The sequence below is a fragment of the Acipenser ruthenus genome, chromosome 9 (assembly GCF_902713425.1).
Source record: "Acipenser ruthenus chromosome 9, fAciRut3.2 maternal haplotype, whole genome shotgun sequence".
NCBI classification, from domain to species: Eukaryota; Metazoa; Chordata; class Actinopteri; order Acipenseriformes; family Acipenseridae; genus Acipenser; species Acipenser ruthenus.
In genome coordinates this window covers 40,207,232-40,233,722 of record NC_081197.1, presented here as the reverse complement: position 1 = coordinate 40,233,722, position 26,491 = coordinate 40,207,232, and the positions used below count along the sequence as shown (strand labels likewise).

At 38.4% G+C, this 26,491-nt stretch overlaps 3 protein-coding genes across 8 annotated transcripts in view; 2 read left to right on the top strand and 1 right to left on the bottom strand.

The window, feature by feature from the left end:
* The window catches only part of LOC117405815 (intersectin-1-like), a 71,287-nt gene extending 63,741 nt beyond the window's left edge, over positions 1 to 7,546 (top strand). For 4 of the 5 annotated variants that reach the window (XM_059029981.1, XM_034009193.3, XM_059029979.1 and 1 more), the window contains 6 exons: positions 507 to 719; positions 1,299 to 1,420; positions 1,691 to 1,773; positions 2,019 to 2,102; positions 5,521 to 5,694; positions 6,744 to 7,546. In XM_059029981.1, coding sequence (XP_058885964.1) covers positions 507 to 719; positions 1,299 to 1,420; positions 1,691 to 1,773; positions 2,019 to 2,102; positions 5,521 to 5,694; positions 6,744 to 6,892 — 825 coding nt within the window. In that variant the 3' untranslated portion in view covers positions 6,893 to 7,546. The remainder of the gene's footprint in view (positions 1 to 506; positions 720 to 1,298; positions 1,421 to 1,690; positions 1,774 to 2,018; positions 2,103 to 5,520; positions 5,695 to 6,743) is intronic. The other variant, XM_034009196.3, reaches the window with a different exon arrangement.
* Positions 7,547 to 9,319: 1,773 nt separating this feature from the next.
* LOC117405330 (ATP synthase subunit O, mitochondrial-like) lies at positions 9,320 to 15,083 on the bottom strand. Its single transcript, XM_034008296.3, has 7 exons — positions 14,947 to 15,083; positions 13,919 to 13,969; positions 13,375 to 13,485; positions 12,548 to 12,677; positions 12,003 to 12,115; positions 11,558 to 11,644; positions 9,320 to 9,543 (listed from the first exon to the last, which is right to left on the bottom strand). Exons 1-7 carry the CDS (start codon positions 14,971 to 14,973, stop codon positions 9,433 to 9,435), a joined length of 630 nt encoding a protein of 209 aa, XP_033864187.1. The 5' UTR covers positions 14,974 to 15,083; the 3' UTR covers positions 9,320 to 9,432.
* A 1,063-nt stretch (positions 15,084 to 16,146) lies between these two features.
* The window catches only part of LOC117405845 (sodium/myo-inositol cotransporter-like), a 37,773-nt gene continuing 27,428 nt past the window's right edge, over positions 16,147 to 26,491 (top strand). Inside the window, exons 1-2 of one of the 2 annotated variants that reach the window (XM_034009253.3) lie at positions 16,157 to 16,648; positions 22,171 to 26,342. In XM_034009253.3, the coding sequence (XP_033865144.3) occupies positions 22,441 to 24,582 (2,142 nt within the window). In that variant the 5' untranslated portion in view covers positions 16,157 to 16,648; positions 22,171 to 22,440 and the 3' untranslated portion in view covers positions 24,583 to 26,342. Of the gene's footprint in view, positions 16,649 to 22,170; positions 26,343 to 26,491 lie in introns of those variants that run through there. The other variant, XR_009329499.1, reaches the window with a different exon arrangement.

The window sequence follows — 26,491 nt, the reverse complement described above, 5'->3', positions numbered from 1 at the left end:
CCAAGGAGACTTAAAGGGCAATACAAGGTTGCAGTGCAAAAACAATATTTAAATACAGTATAGTTACAGTAAGTGCAAATACTGCTAGAATAAAATATGAGATAAGCAGTAACAAGTTTAGCATTAAAACAATTTGGATCTATAATAACATAACAGTAGTGCAATAGTAATAGAGATAATGCTATTCCCTTTGGAATAAAGTTGCTTAAATGAATGGGTGTGGAATTTATCATGAGGTGATTATTAGTTGGAATTTTCGTGTAAATAGCAAACTAATAATAAACACACGCTACGCAAGTAATAACACAACAGGCTGTAGGTACGTACTGTAATATATGGAGCCTTGTGCAGCAAATTCTGTATGTTACAGTGCAAATATACAGTCTGGAGGGTGCTTTTAAAATGGTAAGAATAAAATAACACTCTAAGCCTAAGAATTATATCCCTTCTTCCGTTCGCCTCTTTCAAAGCAAATAATCAGTGCTCCCTCCCTTTCTTTCCTGAAGCAACTTGTATTTAACTCTGTGACAAACTGCCTGGGGCCTCGGAAGTTCCTTCACAGCGGGAAACTGTACAAGGCAAAGAGCAACAAGGAGCTGTACGGCTTCCTTTTCAACGACTTCCTGCTGCTCACACAGGTCATCAAACCGCTGGGCTCCTCTGGAACAGACAAGGTCTTCAGCCCCAAATCCAGCCTGCAGTACAAGATGTACAAGACTGTAAGTTCAGCGAGCGGTGTCCTGTGATATGGCCATTATGTCACATATATATTGACAATTTTAAAATACTGATTAGATCTTGGGTTGTCTATTCAAGAGTATACTGAATATATTTAATAGAGACACAAGTAAGTGCACTGTATCAACAGGACATATTCTTATGGAGTGCAGTTTGGGGCCAATTTTCTTGCATTCACTTTCAGAAACATGAAAGGAGATTATTTTCAGTCACAGTCATGTTTTCAGTTGTCTAAAAAAAGGATTCCAGTTTTCTTAGTTCTAGCCTACTCAAGACTTAATTTATATATAGACTACTGAAGGCAGCTATCCACCTACCTGTATCAACTGAAGGCTATATTATTTGTGGGTTAACAAGTGGACTAGTAGCTGCAGATGTCAGTCAACAACCAGGGGCAAAAAAGGACGTTTAATTTAGTAGCTAATACATAGACTTCAGATGTAAATAGCTTTAAGAATCATGCCCTTTCAGTGATCGATAACATTTTGGAAGCCAATGTAGGGACTTCATGCATATGTATCCTTTGACCCATTTTAACTACTCTGTAATGGTTCCTGCAGCCTATATTTCTGAACGAAGTGCTTGTGAAATTGCCCACTGACCCATCAGGAGATGAGCCCATTTTCCACATCTCCCACATTGACCGGGTCTACACACTCCGAGCAGAGAGCATCAATGAGAGGTAGGAGCCATGGATTGCCGTGCGCACATTGCAATGCGCATGCGTCAGTCTGAATGCTTGTCTGCTAATCAGTCTACTGATAAAACGGAAAGTGGCGCCATTTTAATGTGTTTTCTTTATAGCAATTCATAGCAAAAAGTTTTAAATTAATTTTCTCCTTGTTGACTTATCATCAGGGGAAAAATTGAGGGAAGGTCCCATTTTACTAATGCAGTAAATCCAATCGAAAAGTTGTTTTAAATTGTGTTTTGATATATTTATGTATTACAGAACTGCTTGGGTTCAGAAGATTAAAGCTGCTTCTGAACTCTACATTGAAACCGAGAAAAAGAAAAGGGAAAAGGCTTATTTAGGTACGTTTTTTAATGTGAGACTGAAAAAAAACATGTATGTGTGTTAATTAATGACTGTTTACTGGCAGGAATGGAATATAATGAATTGTCTTACAACTCTAAGAACAGCATAGTTTCTATTTGTTTAAATGTCAGAATGTACAATATGTACATTAGAGTCCATTATAGGGGATACCTTAATACCAAACTGGAGGTCTTTGAATATTGTAGCTTTTTACTACCGTACTTGTTATCCATCTATCCAGTTCGTTCTCAGAGAGCAACAGGGATTGGCCGTCTGATGGTGAATATTGTGGAAGGCATTGAGTTAAAACCCTGCAGGTCACATGGTGAGTGTTTACTTTATCTTCACATTCTTATTGTCGATCAAAAAAAAAAAAAAAACATATTCTTTATTAGGGGGTGTGCTGATACACATATTCCGTGTAATTATCTTTAAGAAGTATTTGTCGGAAGGTATTAGATAAATCACCTATTTATTAATGCGTTGATTTAAAAACAAGAAAAGCTTCCCTTCCCTCAACTTTACAATTGAGTACCAATCAATGGCATCTAACTTCAGCATTGAGTGTTTAAAAAGCTGATTTAGAGCTCTTCTTCTTCTTCTTCTTCTTCTTCTTCTTCTTCTTCTTTATTTATTAGCAGACGCCCTTGCCCAGGGCGGCTTACAGTTGTATACAAAAAAAAATACATATCAATAATTACAGTACAATTAAGAGCAAGATGCCGAGCACTGGCTAATAAAATATAAATGAGTTTAGTTAGTTTGATCAGTACAGGTTCTATATTAAATAACACTGTCAGATTTGTTATAGATTGATACTCAGTAATTGTGTAAACCCAGGGAGTCCGAGGGATTAACAAGTTTTATTCCATTTAATTAATACACCAACCCCTTGTTATATCGCCCCTCGCTATGCTGCGGATTCGGATATATCGCAGTCCTAGAGTTGGCTCCCCATTTTTACAGTATAACGGCGCGTGCCTTTGCTGCAATATACAGTGCCTTGCGAAAGTATTCGGCCCCCTTGAACTTTGCGACCTTTTGCCACATTTCAGGCTTCAAACATAAAGATATGAAACTGTAATTTTTTGTGAAGAATCAACAACAAGTGGGACACAATCATGAAGTGGAACGAAATTTATTGGATATTTCAAACTTTTTTAACAAATAAAAAACTGAAAAATTGGGCGTGCAAAATTATTCAGCCCCTTTACTTTCAGTGCAGCAAACTCTCTCCAGAAGTTCAGTGAGGATCTCTGAATGATCCAATGTTGACCTAAATGACTAATGATGATAAATAGAATCCACCTGTGTGTAATCAAGTCTCCGTATAAATGCACCTGAACTGTGATAGTCTCAGAGGTCTGTTTAAAGCGCAGAGAGCATCATGAAGAACAAGGAACACACCAGGCAGGTCCGAGATACTGTTGTGGAGAAATTTAAAGCCGGATTTGGATACAAAAAGATTTCCCAAGCTTTTAACATCCCAAGGAGCACTGTGCAAGCGATAATATTGAAATGGAAGGAGTATCAGACCACTGCAAATCTACCAAGACCTGGCCGTCCCTCTAAACTTTCAGCTCATACAAGGAGAAGACTGATCAGAGATGCAGCCAAGAGGCCCATGATCACTCTGGATGAACTGCAGAGATCTACAGCTGAGGTGGGAGACTCTGTCCATAGGACAACAATCAGTCGTATACTGCACAAATCTGGCCTTTATGGAAGAGTGGCAAGAAGAAAGCCATTTCTTAAAGATATCCATAAAAAGTGTCGTTTACAGTTTGCCACAAGCCACCTGGGAGACACACCAAACATGTGGAAGAAGGTGCTCTGGTCAGATGAAACCAAAATCGAACTTTTTGGCAACAATGCAAAACGTTATGTTTGGCGTAAAAGCAACACAGCTCATCACCCTGAACACACCATCCCCACTGTCAAACATGGTGGTGGCAGCATCATGGTTTGGGCCTGCTTTTCTTCAGCAGGGACAGGGAAGATGGTTAAAATTGATGGGAAGATGGATGGAGCCAAATACAGGACCATTCTGGAAGAAAACCTGATGGAGTCTGCAAAAGACCTGAGACTGGGACGGAGATTTGTCTTCCAACAAGACAATGATCCAAAACATAAAGCAAAATCTACAATGGAATGGTTCACAAATAAACATATCCAGGTGTTAGAATGGCCAAATCAAAGTCCAGACCTGAATCCAATCGAGAATCTGTGGAAAGAACTGAAAACTGCTGTTCACAAATGCTCTCCATCCAACCTCACTGAGCTCGAGCTGTTTTGCAAGGAGGAATGGGCAAAAATTTCAGTCTCTCGATGTGCAAAACTGATAGAGACATACCCCAAGCGACTTACAGCTGTAATCGCAGCAAAAGGTGGCACTACAAAGTATTAACTTAAGGGGGCTGAATAATTTTGCACGCCCAATTTTTCAGTTTTTTATTTGTTAAAAAAGTTTGAAATATCCAATAAATTTCGTTCCACTTCATGATTGTGTCCCACTTGTTGTTGATTCTTCACAAAAAATTACAGTTTCATATCTTTATGTTTGAAGCCTGAAATGTGGCAAAAGGTCGCAAAGTTCAAGGGGGCCGAATACTTTCGCAAGGCACTGTACATAGGCAATTTCACTTAGTATTACTGTTCCTTTTATTTTGTACTGCACATCACAAACAAACATATACAAAACAATTAAAGACAAAGCATTAATATCATACTGTTATATACACACGCATTGCACAATAACACAAAGCAGATTAAATATCTATGCTGAAGCGGTTTTTATTTTAGCCAACGAGATGTTCACTTGTGGCAGCAATGCACTAGCAAAAATCACAGGGCAGTGACGTCAGCTCCCTAGCAACAAGTCTCCTATGTTGGCAATGGATTATTTCAATGCAGCGGGTTTGTGCATTTGAGAAAGGTGAGGAAGACTCATGAAATTAATTGGAGACATAAATTGATGCAAAACAATTACTCTCCGAATTAAAAACGGTCTGCCGCTTTTTATGCGAAAAATGAGAAAAAGCGGGTTGTGTAGAGGATTTATATTGGACCCTGACGCCCACGATAAAACGAGGGAGTGGTTGTACAGTATTTGTTAGCCTATTTGTTTTTCTATGGGTCTCTCTGTCTATCGCGGCCCTCGATATATAGTGGATTTATATTGGACCCCAACACCCACGATATATCGAGTATCTAACAATTTTACATTTCTCAAAGATAATTACGCTCTAAATACGAGTTTCGGCACACCTCTAGTATTTATAGTGAAATGCAAAAACACTTATTTTGGGGGAGCTGGTATGTATTTTATTACATTATTAAACAATATAGAGAGACCCAGTATTAGTCTCCAGGACAAATTTGGTAAATAAAATAAAATGGAGATCCATACTCGCGGGTTGATTTAGCAGCTTCAGCTCTGCATTGCCAAAACATCTTTTTGATCATGAAACTGAATTTTTTATTGAAGTAATTTTGAAATAATGTGTTATGTTTTTATTTTGTGTTTTCACTAGGGGGCATTGTAGAATCAAGTAGAGACACACACACACACAAGCAATCAGCAATTTGTTTTCATGCAGTACTACAAATTGAGCCTCAACAGTGGTAACAAAAAAAAACAAAAAAACAGGGCCAACCGTCACCTAGTGGCCACCAATTAAATGTGGTGGTGTGCTATTGTTAACCTTGTCTTTTATTCAGTCCTGATTTTCGTGTGCCGTCAGGAAAGAGCAACCCATACTGCGAGGTGACCATGGGCTCTCAGTGCCACATTACCAAGACCATCCAGGACACCCTGAACCCAAAGTGGAATTCCAACTGCCAGTTCTTCATCAAGGACCTGGAGCAGGATGTGCTGTGTGTTACAGTGTTCGAGCGCGACCAGTTCTCTCCTGATGGTAAGTGGAATCATCATCTCATTCAGATTGCTGGAACATCCAATAAAAATGTACTAGGAAAAAGAGTTGATCAAAGTAAGGAAACAGGGATAATATTCAATAAAACTGTTGTGCAAATGTGTTTATTTTGTTTCTCCTTGCACTTGGTATCAGACATCTTGTTATGTGTACATTGCCCTACCAAAAGTATTGGGACATCAGTCATTAATCATAACTCGGGTGGGGCTTTTATTGCCCTTTTTTACCGCTCAGATTCAGATTTACTTATCAATGCAGACTTACTACCAATGGGGTATTTGTCCTTTTTAATCTTAAAAAATTGTTTCTACAATAGTGGATGCCAAGACTACCTATCTAATCAGGGATTTAGGAAGAGGTTTGAGCTGGGTAAATTAAGGGATAATGGCATTGCTGTGGCATGTTCATCTGTAATAATGGAATTCCTGAGTGAATAAAGCCTGACTGGAGATTGAGGACATTATTTGAACAAAGCTGTTTCATTATTACAGAGGAATATGCCACAGCAATGCCATTATACCTTAATTTATCACTATTATATGACAACTTTGTAAAGTTATTTGTTCATTGAAAGAGTGACTTGTTGAGAGAAGAGCTTGAGAGTCCAGGAGAAGCTTTTCATCAGTAAGCGGTGGATTTAGAGCAGGTGCCATTCATTCGTGTCATCTCTCACCCCTGCTTCAGTTATTAAGTAAGAACACACCACGTCTGACTGCCATAGAAAATAATGGGAGAGCCGTGTCCAGTTGTATAATTAGCAATAAAGGTCTCACGCATAGTTGTTCTGTATTCCTAGAAAATAGATAACATTTTGGGGAGCAACTGAACTTGAGACGACCTTGTCATTAAAATATTTCTTATTTTTAAAGAGACGATTGTCTGTTTAGTCATTAAGGGGTCTCAGAGAGGTACAAGGGGCCCTGTTCTGTTTCAAGTCTTCTGTCAGGCCAGTGTATCTTTACTGGGCTCCACTGGAGGTCCTGACTGTGAGACATGAATCTCAGCCTCCCACCCCCCCTTCTCTGTTCCAGATTTCCTGGGAAGGACAGAGATCCGGGTCACCGATATAAAGAAAGACCAGGGTTCTAAGGGACCAATCACCAAGCGGCTTCTCCTGCATGAAGTCCCTACTGGAGAGATAGTTGTGCGTCTGGACCTGCAGTTGTTTGAGGAACCATAGGAGCCAAACAGACTTACTATTATTTATGTTTTCAAGGTCAAGAGCTGCACAGAGCAACTGATGGGTATCTGCAAAAGCTGTTGGGACAAAACAAGTGTGTCAGACATTGGATTTGAATTTACGTGGGTGGTTTTGCGTTGCAGACTGGTACAAACATAGTCCTAATGGTCATTACAAATCAACAGGCAGGCAATGCATATTGCTGACAAAAATTGTAGTCTAACTGCGTTCTGTAATACTGTACATTATGGTAATAAATGATTACCTTTCACTTATTCATAGGACACAAACATGCATTGTGTAACCAATACACCTACAAGTTATGGGTCAGGTACATTTCTTAAAGCTACCTTTGTAAGAGTTTCCAAAGCTTTGCCAGGAATTCAAAGGAGTGTGCAGAACCAAAAGTAAGGACAGACTATTGTTGAAAGCATTTTTTTCTTTTTTTAAATCAGTGTGTAACTATATTGCATTATTTAAACTTATTTATTAATACAGTAGTATTTATTATTTAACTCATCTCAGTTCCATGTATACACAGGTACTAACCACTAAAGTATCTCCTCTACTACTTTTCAAGACAGACATGGGGGACAGTGTTCTGCTTTTAATCAATACGACAAGCCAGCAAAAAATTAAGAAACTATATATATATATATATATATATATATATATATATATATATATATATATAGCATAGGTGTTTATTTTAGCAGAACCAGCAGCATCATTTTGAGAAAGGGAGGAAACTAAAAAAGGATTGCAATTTTTCATCTTGGCATTGGGTGCTTTTAAATTTAGCTCACAGATGACTGAAAAATGGAGCAAAGGGAAACTATTGTGCAAATGCAGAGTACTGCATAGCCCCTTGTGTGATCCATTGCCTTAATACTTCTTAAAGCAAAATGAGAATCATGTTGAAAGTCAAATGGATAGCCCTTGATGATTTTGCAAAACCTACATGGAATGAAATGTCTAACTTTTTTGTGATGCAAGTCCTTTTTGTGGTATTTCACACCAGACCCATTTGTAAATATATGTGTTTATAAATATTCATTTGAATGCATTTCTGTATATATTTTTGAACTATAGTATAGAAGCAGATGTGATAATGTTAAACAACAGGCTAATAAGTTTGTTTTTGTTATATTAAAATGTATTTATTTTAAGTGTTTTTTGGTTTCTAAGGCTAAGTCGACTTGCTTGTGAATGTTGGTGGTTTAGGAAAGGGAATTAAATTGTTTTACGATTAAGTGATCTGTGGGTAAATGGAGATTGTCACTTATATTTTTACATCTGTCTAGAAAATGGCATGTCTAATTGTGATAGAAACCTGTTAAGGACTTTCTGTAGACATTATGTGGTGGGTATCTGTCCTTTTACGTTTTTATGGTACTTGCTTTTTCAGTCCGATTTAGACTACACTTGACAATCTAGCTGTTACTGTTAGCGAGTACGTTGAAAATGCATGCTTTATCTTAGATTTCACTTGCAAATCCAAGTCACTGGTAATGTTGAGAACCTACTCTTACATATTATTCAGGGATTGGGGGTAGGTTGCTAATAAACAGCTTTTGCAGAAACGACATGTTGCTTTATTTTTATTAACCAGATTGGTTTGTAAGTTTAGAATGAATGTGGTTAAATTGGGTTGAACTATTTACCAGTCATCAACACACTTAGTCAAATGCAGGTGTGAAATACATATTTTGTTTTGTCAGTGTTACGTTTCAGACACTCCCTTGCTGGTTGTGTTGTAAACTCATTGGTGCACATTTTTATTGCCAAATAAATGTATTGGTTAGTTTTATTTCTGAAAAAAAATATCATATTGTATGTGGTCATAATAAAGTCTTAATTATAAACAGAATTTATTAAAAAGCTAATGGTGTTATGTACCGTTTTTAATGTTTAAAACAATCAAGCAAGGGAAACTCTGGAAGTTTCTTTGGCGGGGGGGGGGGGGGGGTCTCATTGTCAGTAAGTTTAATGTAAAACATGTTTATTTAAAATGTTTACCATTTATCCAAAATTCCAGTGTATATATTTTTTTGTGTGTCTTGCCTGGTACAAAGAAATGTAAACCTTGTGTTCTGTACTGTAAACCCATCATAAGAACAATCTTACTAAACAGTCTTTCTTTATGATGCATATTATGTGATTCAGGGTATGTCTTGCCATTATGTGCCCTGAACAACTCTGCATTTTACATGGCTTTCACACATGCTACCCTTCAACTCACAGATCAGCTGAATGGCACAAATGCTTATGAAGATCTGTGGCTCAGTAAAATCAAACAATGAAGAGTAATTAATTGATTTTACAGGAATAACTGTTTTGACATCAGTACAGCAATTGTAAGCCAAGCCACAAAAAAGTCTTCACATAAAATACAGTTGAAGGAAAAAAAACAAAGCAGGAATACCATTTTATATTTTAAAACATTTTATTATGTTCCTTACAACAGGTTTGACATTTCTTTTTACAGTCAGTAGACAGGAATAAACGTGAATGGGCAAATTTGAACTCAATCCATAAAACTAAGTCTCCCTCATAATTTTGGTCAGCTTCTGAATCTTGGTTTTGGTAGACATGTCAACATACTTGTCTCCAATACTAACAATCATTCCACCGAGGACAGACGGGTCAGACTGTGGACAGAAGAGAAGTCAAAGAAATAAGGATATAGCATCTACATTTTCTTATTTTTACCAGCTTACTATCCTGTGTGTTTCTGTACAACTCTTTCTGCTTACTTCTATTTCCAACAACTATCCACCCCCCCATAAAAAAATTATATATATATCACATACACACACACACAGAATTCAGAACACACAAAGAACAGTAAAAATGTAAGATTTAAACATTAGGTAAATTTAGAGGATATTGTTGGACAATTTACTAGTAACAAAGCCGGCATTTATCAATACAGCACTGCTATCTAATTCTACAACAATGTAGATTTCAAAGGTAGTAAATTCTGCATTTCCTTCACAGTAAATGTGTTTTCAGAATGCATGGCAACCAGGAAAGGGATACAAGGTTATCCAGACAAGGTGACAAAACATAATAAAAACTTTTGTTATAGAAAGTAAACCAGGTAGTACATTAGACTGCCTAAAATCCCCTTTTTCTAATTTCTAATCAAATTGTGTGTTATTAAAGGGGAAAGGAAACACTTATCACTGTGTGATTATAGTGTTAAAAATGTACAAAAGCAATGTGAGGGTTTCTTTTTATTGTTTTCGACCGGTATTTGTCAAACGAGCTGTTTAAACTCCTCAATTTATCAACCTGTAATTCGCCATGTCTGAAATTCACTTCCGGTGACGTCACTGGTTGGAAGAATCAGTCCAGCGTAATGTAAATTACATAGGCTCTGGCTGTACAAATCATGTTTTATAAGAATTCGAGTATACATTATCATCGTCTCCCAAAACAAAAAAGTGGCTGCAAGTACTGAAAAAAAATTGTTCCTGATGTTAAATATTCACAAGTTTGCAGTATTCACTTTGTTGATTACAGCGGTATAAAGGACTTTTCACTGCTGATGGCACGTACAAATAAAAACGTCAAGACAGGCGATTTAAAAGATATGGCCTTGCCGTCTGTATTTAATTTTATGTCGTATGATCACAAAAGCTGTGACTGTCAGACACCAACAAGTAGTGAAGAAAAACACGATCAGAGATTGTTTAGAAGAAGACAAGAGTCAAAGGTCTTGATATTCTGTTTATGCTGATAATAATATATCTATGGGTACTTTTGGAATTTTACTGACATCCTACTGTCTGTACAGTACTTCTCAACACTGGTAAACTCACACATACACACCAATAACAAAGAACACGTAAACATTTTAATGCCCAAAACACTGACATTTATAAAAAGCGTGACAATGAGTCAAAAACAGGATTTTGAACTAATACTGCTATGTTATATAATAACGGTTTGTACTTAGTGCCTCGCGTTTTTTACCTTGTATAAATCCTCATGCAACCATTTTCTTTTCACGCGATGCAGTTTGCTGCACGATCCAAGACTAACGTGTTTGTTCCCCACCCCGACAAAAATAAATACGTAACGTAATAACTCATACATAAATTAAAAACCAAAAGTAGCGAGTTTGATCTAATTTCCTCACAAGTCCACAAGTTCACACTCAGATCCAGTAATTTTACTGATGTATCATAAAAGCGATTGGATGTATTTTTTTTTTTATTCAAACCATAATAACTTTATTTAACAATTTTAACAAACCGGGATAGTTCCCACAAAGATCTTCTACATAATACATTAACATAGAAGATCTTTGGTTCCCAGGTATGTACATATCCCGACGTGACATTCGCCATCTGTTGTGTTAAATCCTCCAGCCGGTCGCGTTATCCAACCAGTAACGTCACTGTCAATATAGCGTAACACGCCAATAGAAAGTGTTGGTCTCTGTATTTTTAAAAGTAGTTTTATTGTATAATATGATAAATATGACTTGTTTTGTATGGCAAATGTTATTTTTTATTACTTTTTAAATCATTTTAACGCACAAAAAACCACCGTTTCTATTCCCCTTTAACTAATGCTACCAAGACAGTTTCAAACAGCATATCCCATCTGATTAACAATCACATGGAATAAATCTTTATTTATATGCATGCATACCTTGGTCTCTAGTTGCAGAGTCTCGCCCTTCTGCAGGAAGCCATTCAAAGCATTTTTCAGCTCAGCGAGACTTGCCTCATCCAGCGGCTGGATTTAAAATAAAAGTTTAATAGGCAAAGTTGTTGAATGAAGACAGTGAATTAATTAGAAAAGGGATTATATTGTAAACAGTGTAGGGGAATGTATTTGAAGTAGTTAACTGCTGGAGTAGTGCCTGCACTGCAGTGTCAAACTATGAAACAGCTAAAAATGACATTCTTTGTTCTTTGAACAACACTGGAGGAGCAAAGAAAAAAAAAAAAGATATACATTCTATATATATTCTATATACATTCTAAAGTAAATCTAATAACCCAATTCCCTTTTCCATCAGAATTCACTTCCTTATCGGATCCTTATAGCAGAAAATGGCTTAATCTTAGTTCAGCTACTTTATTAAATATACCTGGGCTGTAGTGACGGAGCACAGAACCTCCCCCCGATGGGCACTCATCATCTTGCCAAAGGCAGAAATGACACCAGGGGTAAAAGACAGGCGACCGTTCTCAGCCAACAGGTCTGGGGAGAGAGACAGATTCACCAGCTTGTTCTGCATTAATCCAAAAAGTCAAGGGGGTTTCCAGACCTGCATTTATACTGTGGTGCTTACACTAAGGAAGGTATGGAGGATGGACAACTGGAACTCCCTTACCCAGCCAAGACATGTTATGGTCACCTGACATCTCACCGATAATTGTGTTGCATTAAATTGACTCTACAGCGCTGTTGTATTATTTCAATATATCTCTGAAAATGCCTTTTACTGTTTAGAGTAGTGTACTTTGTGATACTGGCACAGTAACCATAGCCTTCTAACAACAGGGATGGAAATAAGACTTGTGTATTGTATTTACTACAACCACAGACTAATAAATGTTATATTTAACTGTTTATTTTCAAATACAAAACAGATTTTTGAGGATCACCTAACCAGGACAATTAAACACTTACTTATAAAGTTGATTGTGATAGTAGAGAGTTTTTCTTTTGTCATAACATCGTTGACAGTTTTCTGCTTAATACTGCGCTTGATGTGGGGGTTCATAAATACAGTAGTCATCTTGGGATCTTTCATTAAAATCTGCAAAAAAAGATGCCATTCAATTAGCCCTTGCTCTAAACATGCACTGCTCGTGGATTTGTTTCTTTTTCATACGCGTTAACCTTGCTGCTAACTGGTAATGCTGAAAAAACCTTTTGACTAAATGTATGTGGAGGACATCAAGTTCCCCAATTACCATTCAGATTTGAGAACATAGCCTCAAAGCAAACAGATTAAAAACATCACTTCTGAAGTAGATATTACCATACATCCAGTAGGAAAATGTAAAGTTTCAGCACATGCATTGCTATTATTATTACATTAAATACATGGATAAGGACATGGATAACCTCTTTCTCCATGTTATCCGAACCCTAGACCCAAATACCCACTTGTGCAGAAACAAGTAGGCAGCCCTGCAAGAACACCACCATGCAACTGGCACTGACTGGACATGAAACTGTATAGCAGGGTACAGTGAGGGGCTGCATGTTGCAAAAGAGCAGTGGACATTTTAAAAAGTGCTCTGGGTCCACAGGACCCATGGATAGTAGTTACAGGTTAAAGCTGAATGCAGAGCAATTCCCAGAATAGCAAGGCATTTAGCTGCATTGAGGAGACCCAATTGCCATGTGTATAGCATTTTAAATTACTTTAAGTATAATTGACAGCATTAAGCACACATCCAGGATAACTTTTACCAAAGTACCAGAGAATGAGAAATGCAGTTACTTACCTTGACACGACCTAGCTCCTTCTCCACCTGGTCCAGGTTCTTCTGCTTAGAGGCAGCGGAGTACAAAGCAGTGGCATAGCGGCCCTCCACTCCATACACCTGAATAGGAGGCTGTGAGACAAACACATTAAAGCTAGAACATAATCCAGCACACAGTCTGAAGCCATTTCACACCGAGTCCGTGTTTGTTCTTGGACGACAAGTAGCAAGGAAAACTGAATTTGTTCCATGGTTCTGAGTCAAGTCAACTGATGTACTCAATCATACACAGTTGGGGAAACAAAAAACAATAGAAACAGTTCCATAAACTTTTCTAAATTAAGGCAAATCACCCATGCATATCTAACCTCCACAGACAAGGTATGTTAGGAATATATCTCCTGGCAAGGACTTACAGACATTACAACCAACAGTAAAATAGGACTTGACACCTGACCAAAACCAACTTCTATAAACAAATATTAATGCATTGTTTTATCAAAATGGAAAAGTGGTTCCCAATTTTACCATTGTGGTACAACGGTCTAGTAGGGCATAACCTTACCTGTATAAGCTTTGAAACAGGTTTAATCACAGTAGTGCTGAAGTGCCGCACCTAAACAAACAAAAAGACAAATCCATTAATAGTGAACAGAAACCCGCTAGGATTTGCATAGATTTTTAAGACACTTTTTTTGCCTTGTATACAACACGTAGTAGGATGTATTACTGAACACAATATGCACTGCTGTACATGCTCAAGTAGCAGGTCAAGGTATTATTGGACACACTTAAACATGTCATGCAATAGTGGAAAAATGCATTACTGTACAACTTTGAAAACCAATACAAATCAGACAGTTAATGTGTCTCCTGGGCTTAATATGTCGTGTTCCAAACTCATGGTGCAGGTTTGATATTCACGATTTGTCTATGGGAAGAAGCCAGTGAAACTTGTCCTTGATGGGTCACCGCTAGTTCAAGCTATACATTTTATGATACTACTTTACGATACATAAATTATGTTGATGGCACGGTAAACTGAACACTACAGAGACTACATTTTAATGTATTTAAGCAACGAAGTGCAAACAAGAAACAACTACGGGAGCGCAACAATTACCACTTTACAGTAAGTGTTTATGTTACTTCCAAATGACCTACCTGAAATTCTGCACTGGCTTAAATTTGCACTTAATACATTTGTCAGATAATTAACGCACAAGTGAAAAATCAAAGAAATACATGCAGACAGCTACATGTATTCTTTACAGTAAAATAACGTGCATTACAGCTAAGTTGTAGGAAATACCTACATACGCCAAGTCGGTACTGTAACGTGATTCATACACAAATGATGGGAAACACATAGTTCTGTGCGAAACAGCACTGTGAAGTTCATCATACACAAGGCCCCCAATTCTGAATAGCGTTAGCCTTGGGAAAACAGGCAAAGCGCTTATCAAGGCTCAATCGCCATGTTTTAAATATTGTCATGCAGCTGCCTGCATGAATAATGGATAAAGTGAAGCCAGTTTGACCAAAGAACGGTTTATGGGAAGATAGTACATTTGTTATCCAATGTCCTCCTACCTGCTTTCCAAATCCTGCTGCTGCCATCTTATCCTGCTACTGTAGGTCAAACCTTCGGCGCATGGACGGATGTCTTGAAGCGGAAGCACGGTGCTCTGGGCATTGTAGTTTTTACTACTAGCGCGCATGTCCACCGACGTGAGAGCTCATTGGAAATGTAGTGCCATCCTCTGGTAGAAAAAAAAAATAGATTGCTCCCCCGGCGACTGACGTGTAAAAAATTCAAAAACCAAATTTCCAGAAACACTTCTAGAATATTCTCATGTACGCTGTAATACGGCTCTTAGCGCTTTCGTCACAAACATTTACCTCCTTGGATACTGTTGCTACGCGGTTCTAAACAATATGGCGCTCTCATTGTTTTCTACATAGACTTTTTAAAAAACGAATTAAAAGTGGAGAAAACTCTTTCAAATCAGGAGATTAACAATCATGATGGTACACTTGGTGTCTTGAAAACCAAAACAGTTTAAAACCAACGATGTTGAGGCATGTTGCTCGCTAAATTCACGCTCGGATTTTATTATAATTAATTTGTGTATATAGATAAACGATTTAAAATGTATTTTAAAAAAAGAATACTGGTAGTTGATAATATTAATGAAAAATACGTGGAATAGTTGACACCGATTTATTATTATGCTGTACATTTTAACAGTTGTGCTTCGCTGTTTTCTGTAGTATACAGTAATATAAGAATAACAATGAACATGATCAAATTAAATGTCAATACACACATTGTGGTGTTTATTTTTTATTAATAGCCTATTATTCGGACAGTTTCCTACAAACCGGCATGTCTTGCCATTTAGGGACCAGCAATACATAAAATCGACTATCGAAACTGCAGTTTTCTCTTTCTCAGAAAGTTTCTGAATGGTGGTTGCAGTCTGCAGCACAACACTAGACCACGCTATTTAATTATTTTTGAATTATATTAAAAAATGACCTCTTGCAATTTAATTTACAGAGGTTTTAAAACGCACTAATGCCTTTTGCCGTTGACTCGCCTGCTTGTTTAGAACCACCTAGAAGCGGGTGTGACGTCACACTAAAGAAGCGCATAGGATTGGTTGGTGTTGACCCAAATAGTGTCTCCTGGCAGAGTTTGGCACGCTTGGTGCCAAATACTTCCTCCAGCACAATTGTAATAATACAGTAATAATGCAATATATTATAAACGTATTGATTTGATATTTTAAATGTTTTACAGCGTTTGTTTTAGAAGGTCAGTGTTTGGTAGACCTACAGTTAAGATATATGAAGGTTGCGATACTCAGCAAAAGGTTCTTATACAAGAATTACGGATGTACTGTACGGTGCAAAACCACTTGGCAGACACGATGGTCATGGAGGAAAAAAAAAGCTTATCATGTGCCAAGAATTTGCATGTACGCTGACTACAAATGAGAGTATTTTCATCTGAAGACTGCCCTCAAGGTTTCAATGGGAGAAAGGGAGGAGATTGCTGTGTTCCTTGCTCTTTATAAAAAGGGACGCAAGTTGCGGTAGTTTGCGGTTTAATGCCAAGCATAGTAGCATTGCCTGCGACTACGCAGAAACAGACATTGAACAGGAACAGAAACGTGGAACCATTAAGGAACTGTTTGTTTTATTATTTATACTTATATCTAGTTTTATACTGCTAGTCACCGATATGCCTAGATACGAGCTAGCTTTGATACTCAAAACAATGCAAAGGGTAAGTGAAAGGGCTTTAGTTTTGTTTGATTATTTTGTGTTAAAAATATGACCTTTATAATTATGATGTTATTTGCAATATTACTAAATAACTAACAGCCTACATCATGTCATAATCGTGGCTGTGTGTGTATATTTGTATGGAATTCTAACTTAGTAATGACTTGAATTATTTTACCTTGGGAAATGTAAAGTAAGTTAAAAGCAATTACTCAACGTGTGGTTCAGATGTATCATTTTATCATAGTTATCATTTGGATAGTTCTTACAGTAATTTTTTTTGCAAATCAACTTAACCAGTCCCATACACTATGATCTCGAATGATCTGTCGTCTGTCAAAACAGAGGGCTCTACCTCTCCTTCCATAGGTAAGCTAGTAATAATTTACTAGTTGAAAATAATCGTTATTGAGTTGTTGATATTCTCGTAGTTGCTGTCGAAAGCATCAACTAACTCATTTTAACCTCTTAACCTCTTAAATACATATAATTATAATCAATTATATTTATCAATGTGGGTTGCTTTGTTCTTTCCAAGAAGTGACAGCGAGATAACCCTAACCGCTGGTCGTCGTTCGGCTTCCAGAAGTTTCTTTCAGATTTTGGTGGTATTGTCCCCAAAGACACGAGGGCGCAACGTTCTTGTCTTTTTCCAAACAGTCGGGAAATTAATTAATTATATGTTAACGGTGTTTAAATACATTAAAATTTCAAGTGTAACAAATAAATAATGAAGCCATTTGCAGTACATTACACACTAGGGATGCACCTATCGGCGTATTATTATTATTATTATTATTATTATTATTATTATTATTATTATTATTATTATTAATAATAATGCATTTTCAGTAACGCTGTAGCCAAGCTGCCAAACAGTAAACATGCTTTGTGGAGATGCAATAAAACAAAAGATTCCATTGCATTTCAAATGTGATCTTAAACCCTTTTATTATTGCAAGAGTTCAAGTAGTGTGGAGTGAGGGACATTTTAGATTTGATTAATACTGGTAGGCTTAGCTACTGTAAATACGCAATACTATTCAGATGCAAGACTACTGTATGCAAACATATTTTTCTTTTGTGCACATTTTTAAACTTTCACCAGAATTAACTTGAATATGCTTGTTTTAAACTATTTTTGACAACAAAATGCATGCAAAAAAAAGTTAATGTAATTATTTTCCTGTGTGCAAGTTTAGAAAATTGTGTCCTTAGTACGTCTGAATATTTTAAATATGTATTTAGTAAATAAAATTGATGCAGTCTATATAGGTAAGAGTGCACAATGTTATGATATACTGTATGCTGCTTTGCAAATATTGTGCAATAGTGTGCACCTGAGCTCAGTCATAGAAATTGTATATAAAAAAATAAGTCAAAGGACACATACTGATTATTCTGTAAACCGTTGGTTTTTCAACCCCCATTTAAACTGGTGTGGAGGGGGGGGGGGGGGGAGAGGGGGGGTAGTAGAGTGTTGAAATAAGTTCATAAGTCATTGCGAAATAAGACTTGCATACAGAATCGAAATATGTAAGCCACATCTTTATAATGAATGGATGTTTAGTATTAGAAAACAAGCAGCACAATTGTCAAGTCCTAAACCACACCAAGCATGACCTGGCAGCTGTGGGCTTTGTGTCATTAGACAGACAATTTCACCATCCAAGTGTGATTTTGTGTGCATATGAACTGCTTGTATTTTGACAGAGAGCAAAAAGCATTCCTATTATACTCCATAGTAAGCAAATGACACTTTTTTGTTTGTTTGTTTTGGTAACTCCACCCCCTTAGATTCTGGCAAACTGTGAAAATGGGAATTTTCCACTGTGCACTACTCACTCCCTTGTCCAGAATAAAGTTGATAACCCCTTCTTTCTGTAGTCTTGAATATAATTGCAATAGTAAATACAGAAATCGTGAACGTGCACACCAATTGCAATTATGGTGCACCATAATGTTTAGTGCCCTTTCGTAAAGAGGCCCTTTATCTCTGAACGGTAGAGCGAGTGTGGCATAGCGCAGATTAATGGGGAAATTACGAAAATTGCCCTTAAAATATATTTCTTGAAACGCTGAGGTTTCCCCACAATTTAAATATTGGTATATAAGTTAAATAGTTTTGCTATTAAAATGATACTATAGTACTGTATTGGTTAAGAAAAGCATATTTTAAAGTAATTTCAGCTTCAAATCAATTAAAATTAATATGCTGACGATAATGTAAACAACACCAAACTACAGACAGCGAGTCCCAAACTTTAAACCTGTTACTGTTTATAGGTAAGAACTCAACTTTATTATGAATATATTGTTATGTTTTAAGCAGCATATTACGATAATGTTCATTATGGTAATTGTTTATTAGTTTTAAAATGTTTAGTAAAACGTGGCCTATTTTTTGATCTCGTTGGTACAACCGGACCCTTTTGCTAGTCACACCTTCAGGGTTTTTTTTTTTTGTTTTTTTTTGCGTGGTGGGGGAGTCGCAACCCAGTATAAATCTCCATTTTTTAAAAATCTGTAAGCAGGATATTTCAGTTTTTTATTTTTCTTAAAAATATTTTCCAACATAAAACCAATGTCACCTTACAATAATTGATTTTGAGTTTCAGTGTTTTAAAATAAAATATCAAACAGAACGAAATTTCAATGTACCATTTGTAATTCAGTAATATGAGAGAATTGGTCAGGGGTCTGAATACTTTTGCAAGGCACTGTATATAGCATTTGAATATAAAAATTAGTAAAAATAGCAGCGAGTTTCTACAAATATTGGCCAGAATCCCAGCTGTCTCAACTACCATTGGCCAGGCAGCGTTTCTGTAGCCTATTCTAAGCCTTTAGTACAGTGTTAGTATTCCCTGCTTGCTAGCAGTGGAATACAAAAAAAAAAAAACATTCTTGTTATTTGGGCCTTATTGTTATTGTTATTGTTATTGTTATTATTGTTATTAATGTTTTTATCTGCGTTTTGTTTTTTTCTCTAAATTTTGTTTAACTTTTCATTATTGTTAAGTAATTTATTTCACGCTTTTGTCCGTTGTAAGCTACTCATTTTAAACTTGTATCACGATATACGATGAACCGTCTCGCCCCTCATTGACATAGTTCTTGGTAGTTAAGTTAATCATCTGTTCTTCTTCTTCTTCTTCTTCTTATTTATTTCTTAGCAGACACCCTTATCCAGGGCGACTTACAATCGTAAGCAAATACATTTCAAGTGTTACAATACAAGTAATACAATAAGAGCAAGAAATACAATAACTTTTGTTCAAGCAAAGTACAAGTGTGACAAACCACAATTCAATAATACAGCAGATAATAGTGATAGTTACATCAGGATATGATTAAATAGTGATAGTTACATCAGGATATGATTAAATACAAAGTACTACAGGTTAAACACTTGGCATGTTACAGTATTCTGAAGTACAGGATTAAATGCAGTAAAATAGGGGGCAGATAAGAGCAAAATAAAGCACATTTAAATGAAGGGTGATAGTGTCCCAGGATACAAACAGAGGAGTTCTACAGGTGCTGTTTGAAGAGGTGAGTCTTAAGGAGGCGCCGGAATGTGGTCAGGGACTGGGCAGTCTTGACATCTGTAGGAAGGTCATTCCACCACTGCGGAGCAAGGGTGGAGAAGGAGCGGGCTCTGGAGGCAGGGGAGCGTAGTGGAGGTAGAGCTAGTCTGCTAGTGCAGGCGGAGCGGAGAGGTCGAGTGGGGGTGTAGGGAGAGATGAGGGTCTGGAGGTAGCTGGGTGCAGTCTGGTCAAGGCATCTGTAGGCTAGTACAAGAGTCTTGAACTGGATGCGAGCGGTGATTGGGAGCCAGTGGAGCGAGCGGAGTAGTGGAGTAGCGTGGGCGAAGCGAGGCAGAGAGAAAACCAGGCGGGCAGCAGAGTTCTGGATGAGCTGGAGCGGACGGGTGGCGGACGCAGGGAGGCCAGCCAGGAGGGAGTTGCAGTAGTCTAGGCGGGAGAGTACCAGGGCCTGGACCAGGAGCTGGGTAGCATAGTTGGTGAGGAAGGGTCGGATTCTTTGGATGTTGCTCAGGAAGAATCGGCAAGTGCGTGCCAGAGTGGAGATGTGCTGGGAATAAGAGAGGCAGGGGTCCAGGGTGACTCCAAGGTTCTTAGCGGAGGAAGAGGGAGAGAGTGTGGTAGATTCCAGAGGAACAGAGATAGAGAGATCAGAGGAGGGGGAGGAGGAGGGAAAGAAAAGGAGGTCAGATTTAGAGAGGTTGAGTTTGAGGTGATGCGAGTGCATCCAGGAGGAAATAGCAGACAGACAGGTAGAGATACGGGAGGAGATGGTGGAGTCAGAGGTGGGGAAGGAGAGGAAAATGTGAGCATCATCAGCATAGAAATGGTATGAGAAACCATAGGATGCGATGAGGGGGCCCAGGGAGCGGGTGTAGAGAGAGAACAGGAGAGGACCCAAGACTGACCCTTGGGGGACTCCAGTTAAGAGAGGGTGAGGTGTGGAGGTTGCTCCACGCCAGGTTACCTGGTAAGTGCGGTTGGAGAGGTAGGAGGAGAACCAGGCCAGAGCAGTGCCAGAGATCCCCAGGTCAGCAAGTGATGATAGTAGAATAGAGTGATCAGCAGTGTCAAAGGCAGAAGAAAGGTCGAGGAGAATTAGGACAGAGGAGAGAGAGGCAGCTCGGGCACACTTAAGTGAGTTGGTGACAGACAGGAGGGCGGTTTCAGTGGAGTGAGCAGAGCGGAAGCCAGATTGGAGAGGGTCAAGCAGAGAGTGGTTGGACAGGAAAGCAGAGAGCTGGCGGTGTACAGTCCGCTTGAGGGTTAATCTGACTTGCTACTCTGTTTGAACCAATTGGGGGCAGCATGACGGTGAATCATACTGATGCAGGGAAAGGCTATGGCTGTTTTCAGAAAATCCCCATCTGTCATAAGTTACTGTAATATACATTCTTGAAATGTATTTTTGTTTACGACTGTAAGTCGCCCTGGATAAGGGCGTCTGCTAAGAAATAAATAATAATAATATTAATAATAATAATAAAGGATTCTTTAGTCTACTTTTAAAAAATGTAATGACATACAGTAGAACCCGACATATCCAATGTAATTGGTTCCATTGGATGTGAAAATATTGTTTCTCAGAAGGAGTTGTTATACTCCATTGTAGTTGCATTATTAACATTGGTGGCAGGGCGGTAGGTTCCAATATACTTGTTAGAAACTAAAGTTGGGCTTTTAAATTGTTTTAAAATGGGATAAGAAAAGAGAGAAGTTCACAACATAAACAATGTGTAAGTAATGCTATCCTGATTAAAAAAAAATTGCTAAATGTTTTTTTTTTTTTTTTCTGTAGTAGTGAAATAGACTGTTTTGTTAAGGTTTGCCTGGCATGTGTGTGTTGTGCATGCAGTTCAATGTAAACCTTCACATTGCTTTTTATTTAATTTTACTGGACTGCCATCATATCCTTATGTTCACAATGAAGGATAGAATCTAATATCATTTGTCTTTTGTCTTTGCTGTCTTGCAGGAATAAAACACTAGTCTTTACTAGACTGTCCGCTGCAACTACTGTAAGAATTTTTCCTGTACACCATCCCAGTAAATGGCCTTGGATTATCATTAACATAAATTGGACAACGGAAATTGTTTGTTTGTTTTTTTTTACCTCCCTGGGATCCTACAGTTTCCTAGACAGCAAACCAAAGGACAAAGTGTTTGACCTGCATGAAAATACTGTGTTTTTAGTTTTGAACACACTGGATTTTGTTGTAAGACTGACTTAATATTTCGAAAAATAATGAGGCCTTCAATGGAAGCCGCAGACGTTGCCGTTGTGGCACTGTACTTTGTGCTTGTGGTGTGCATTGGTTTCTTCGCCATGTGGAAGTCCAACAGAAGCTCTGTGAGTGGGTACTTTCTGGCAGGACGGTCCATGACTTGGTTTGTTATTGGGGCCTCCTTATTTGTCAGTAACATTGGCAGTGAACATTTCATTGGGCTTGCAGGATCTGGAGCAGCAAGTGGGTTTGCAGTAGGAGCTTGGGAATTCAATTCACTTTTGCTCCTGCAACTTTTGGGATGGGTATTTATCCCTGTCTACATCAGGTCAGGGGTCTATACCATGCCAGAATACCTATCCAAGCGTTATGGTGGGAAAAGAATAAAGATCTATTTTGCTGCTCTGTCTTTATTGGTATACATTTTTACCAAAATTTCTGTGGCCCTTTATGCTGGAGCGCTGTTCATCCAAGAGTCAGTGGGATGGAACTTGTACCTGTCTGTAATTCTGTTAATTGGCATAACAGCCTTGCTGACTGTTACTGGGGGGCTGGTGGCTGTAATCTACACAGACACTCTACAGGCTTCCTTGATGGTTGTTGGAGCCCTCATCCTCATGGTCATCAGCCTTGTCGAGGTTGGGGGGCTTGAGGGAGTCAAGACCAAGTACATGCAGGCCACTCCAAATGTGACTGCAATTTTGGCTGCCTACAACTTCAGCTACTCCAACAGCTGCCACATTCATCCAAAGCCGGACGCACTAAGAATGTTGCGTGAACCCTCTGATGAGGACATCCCCTGGCCTGGATTCCTCTTTGGCCAAACCCCGGCTTCAGTTTGGTACTGGTGCGCTGACCAGGTCATCGTCCAGAGGGTACTTGCAGCAAAGAACATCGCTCATGCCAAAGGGTCGACCTTAATGGCTGGTGTCCTAAAGGTCCTTCCAATGTTCATCATTGTGATCCCTGGGATGATTTCAAGAATACTGTACACTAATGAAATTGTGTGCATCAGCCCAGAGCACTGCATGGAGGTCTGTGGTAGTCGGGCAGGTTGCTCCAACATTGCTTACCCTCGCCTGGTGATGAACATTCTTCCTGTAGGCCTTCGTGGTTTGATGATGGCTGTGATGATTGCAGCCTTAATGAGTGACTTGGATTCCATATTCAACAGTGCCAGCACCATCTTCACTCTAGACATCTACAAGATGTTTAGGAAAAGTTCTACTTCCAGAGAGCTTATGATTGTCGGACGACTTTTTATGGTTTTCATGGTGGCTATAAGCATAGCATGGGTTCCAGTCATTGTGCAGATGCAGGGTGGCCAGATGTACCTCTATATTCAGGAGGTTTCAGGCTATCTCACTCCACCTATAGCGGCTCTGTTCCTGTTAGGAGTCTTTTGGAAGCGCTGCAATGAGACCGGAGCATTTGTCGGTGGGATGACTGGTTTCCTTTTAGGGAGCATAAGGTTAATCTTGGTTTTTGTTTACCAAGCCCCTGACTGTGACCAACAAGACAACAGGCCAGCCTTCATCAAGTACATTCACTACATGTACGTGGCAGCCTGCTTATTCTGGATCACCGGAATCGTTACAGTGGTTGTGAGTCTCCTCACCCCGCCCCCTACAAAAGAGCAGATCCGGACCACCACTATCTGGGGGGTTTGGAACAAGGATGTGAAGCTTGGCCATCACAAGGAAGAATCCTACAAGTTTACTGGCAAGAACCCTGTTGACGACAAAGGGACATCGAAGCACAAAGAGCTGCCCACTGGATTGCACAGAGAGAAGATAGTTGATGGCACTGATGTTAAGCTTCTGGTCTTGCAGGATTCCTCCACCCCTGACTGTTTGACTCCCTGTCCATCTGAGGATCAGACCCCCATGGAACATTATAGGAATGGGCAGGCAAGTCTCATGAGCGGAGCCTGTGAAGAGGATGAGCAGCCTGAGAGAACCAGCACATGCTGGAAAGTGGTCTACTGGTTCTGTGGTTTGAAAGGCCAGTCTACCAAGACTCCTCCCAGAGACCCGGTAGAAGAAGAGACTAGATGTCTGGAAATGCTTTATGAGCCTCCAAAAATCAAACTGTTGCTAAATATAATGCTTTTTGTGGTGTGCTCTTTGGGGGTATTTCTGTTTGTTTGTTTCTCTTTGTAGTCCTCTTGTCATCCCAAAAAAGGTTTCCATTTACAAGCTGTTGAAGTCTGTAATATTTACAGTATATTTATAAAATAAGAGTAAGCAAACTTCTTTGTTTAACATTGCAGCTTGCATATATTCGAATTGTCATAGTGTGTGCTATAGTGAATAATACAACTATTTGTAAACCTTTGCACAATCGGGCTGTCCCGTAGATTTTATAAAGAAGACAAATGACCAAAAAATGTTATATAACTTTGTTCATAGCTTGAACTACCAAAATACATAGCTTAACTTTGCTTAAAGCAATAGAATCTTAATTTCTTGCACTAAAATTTCATACAGTTGTGGGGGCCATTGTTGTGTCAAATACGTAACTAGTACTGGATTTTTTTATAGGCATGCTTGCCCATTGGCTTTACAGTAACAGCATTTCTCCATTATTGGGTAAAACACTTTGCTGCAATGTTTGTGATTGTGCTCATATAACTAACTTATCTTGTGTAGGGATGCAATGGTTATGCTTTTTCCAAACCAACTTTCAGTAAAATCCAAAACCGAAATATACTAACAAAAGATAAACTAACCTGACATTTGTGTACAATGAAAGTGTTGGCAGTCTCTGCACTAAGCTGTTAAAGTTGATTTTAATTTGTTTCTACTTTTTGCACATACTTTAAGCCACAATTGTCTACAAATAAGCATACAACTTAATCTAAAAAAGCACTGTAAAAGAGGGAGGAGACGGGCATTGTCTGGCTCCTGTTAAAATACTGTCCCAAAAAATGAAAACTGGTTTACAATATTATTGTGATGTCATGTAGGCTTATTTATTGCTGTGCAAATTGTGTTCTAGTTCTTCCTGAAGATGCATTTTAACTTTGTGAGCAGTTTGTAGATGTGCACTGTCCTTGATGCTTTTATCTAAATGCACCCTGCTCTGTCAAGAGAAGACAACAGGCAGTTGTGTTGTCTGGTGGAGTTACTGAGTAGATATAATTTAGCACAAAGTGTAAAAGGGTGGATTCTCTCGTCTCAAATTACAACCACCTTTTTACATATTTTATTTAGTTTGTACTGATCTGCTCAAGTTATGGATCTATAATTTACAAGTGTTATTTCAGTTGTAATGTGGCTTCATTCCCTCTTCCCTTTTATATGATGTTTTCAATCACTGAGTAATTCTGTTCCGGAGCATGCAGTGTAGTTGGCTTGGATTGCTTGAAGGCATTGTCTGATGGAGCTGTATAGAGACTTGGATTTTCTGAGCGAATCCAACCAGCTTGTAATTAACAGGCTTCATTAAATATCTGTTACAAGCATGTTAAAGGGAATTCCTCAGATGTTCTGAGTATCTACACAGCCCAAGTGTCTGATTCTAGATGACCCTGTGACTTTTCAGGTGTATTACGGCAACAGAGCTGAAAGAAAGGTCCCGCCTTGATGGAACAACTGGCTGTCAACAACATTGTAACATGAGAGTTTTTAAATTCAGAACCTGAAATTTTGTCATGAGATGACTGATTGATTGATTGATGTATTTATTTATTTTTGTGTAAAGTGTGCAGTTCCAATGTTCTTGCCCTCAGCTTGTGTTTTTCAGAATTTACGACTAGTTCGAGACTTCTGTAGAATAAATCCTCTTATTGGGGCAGCACCAGTCAAAGATTGTACACATCATGAAGTACATTTGGTAACTTTTGGGTCCTTCCATTGTAAAACTGACCAATTGTAACTTTTTATTTTATTACAGATTATTAATAAACATATCTAATTGAGCTACATAAGTTATTTCCAAACACTGTACAGTGATGCATCATTCAAAAACTGAAGTACAATCCCATCTGCCCTTTCACATTGATTGCCCCACCCCATTTGTTTTTTGTATGGTGTTCCTCCTCACCCAGAATGTTTGATTTATCTTGGG

Excerpts from the sequence above, each read along its gene's own strand:
- LOC117405330 (XM_034008296.3), bottom strand. The coding sequence starts at position 14,973 with ATGGCAGCAGCAGGATTTGGAAAGCAG. Across the intron at positions 13,970-14,946 it reads CAGCAGGATTTGGAAAGCAG|GTGCGGCACTTCAGCACTAC; the intron begins GTAGGAGGACAT and ends TTGTTTGTTTAG. Across the intron at positions 12,116-12,547 it reads TATCACAATCAACTTTATAA|ACCTGTTGGCTGAGAACGGT; the intron begins GTAAGTGTTTAA and ends CTCTCTCCCCAG.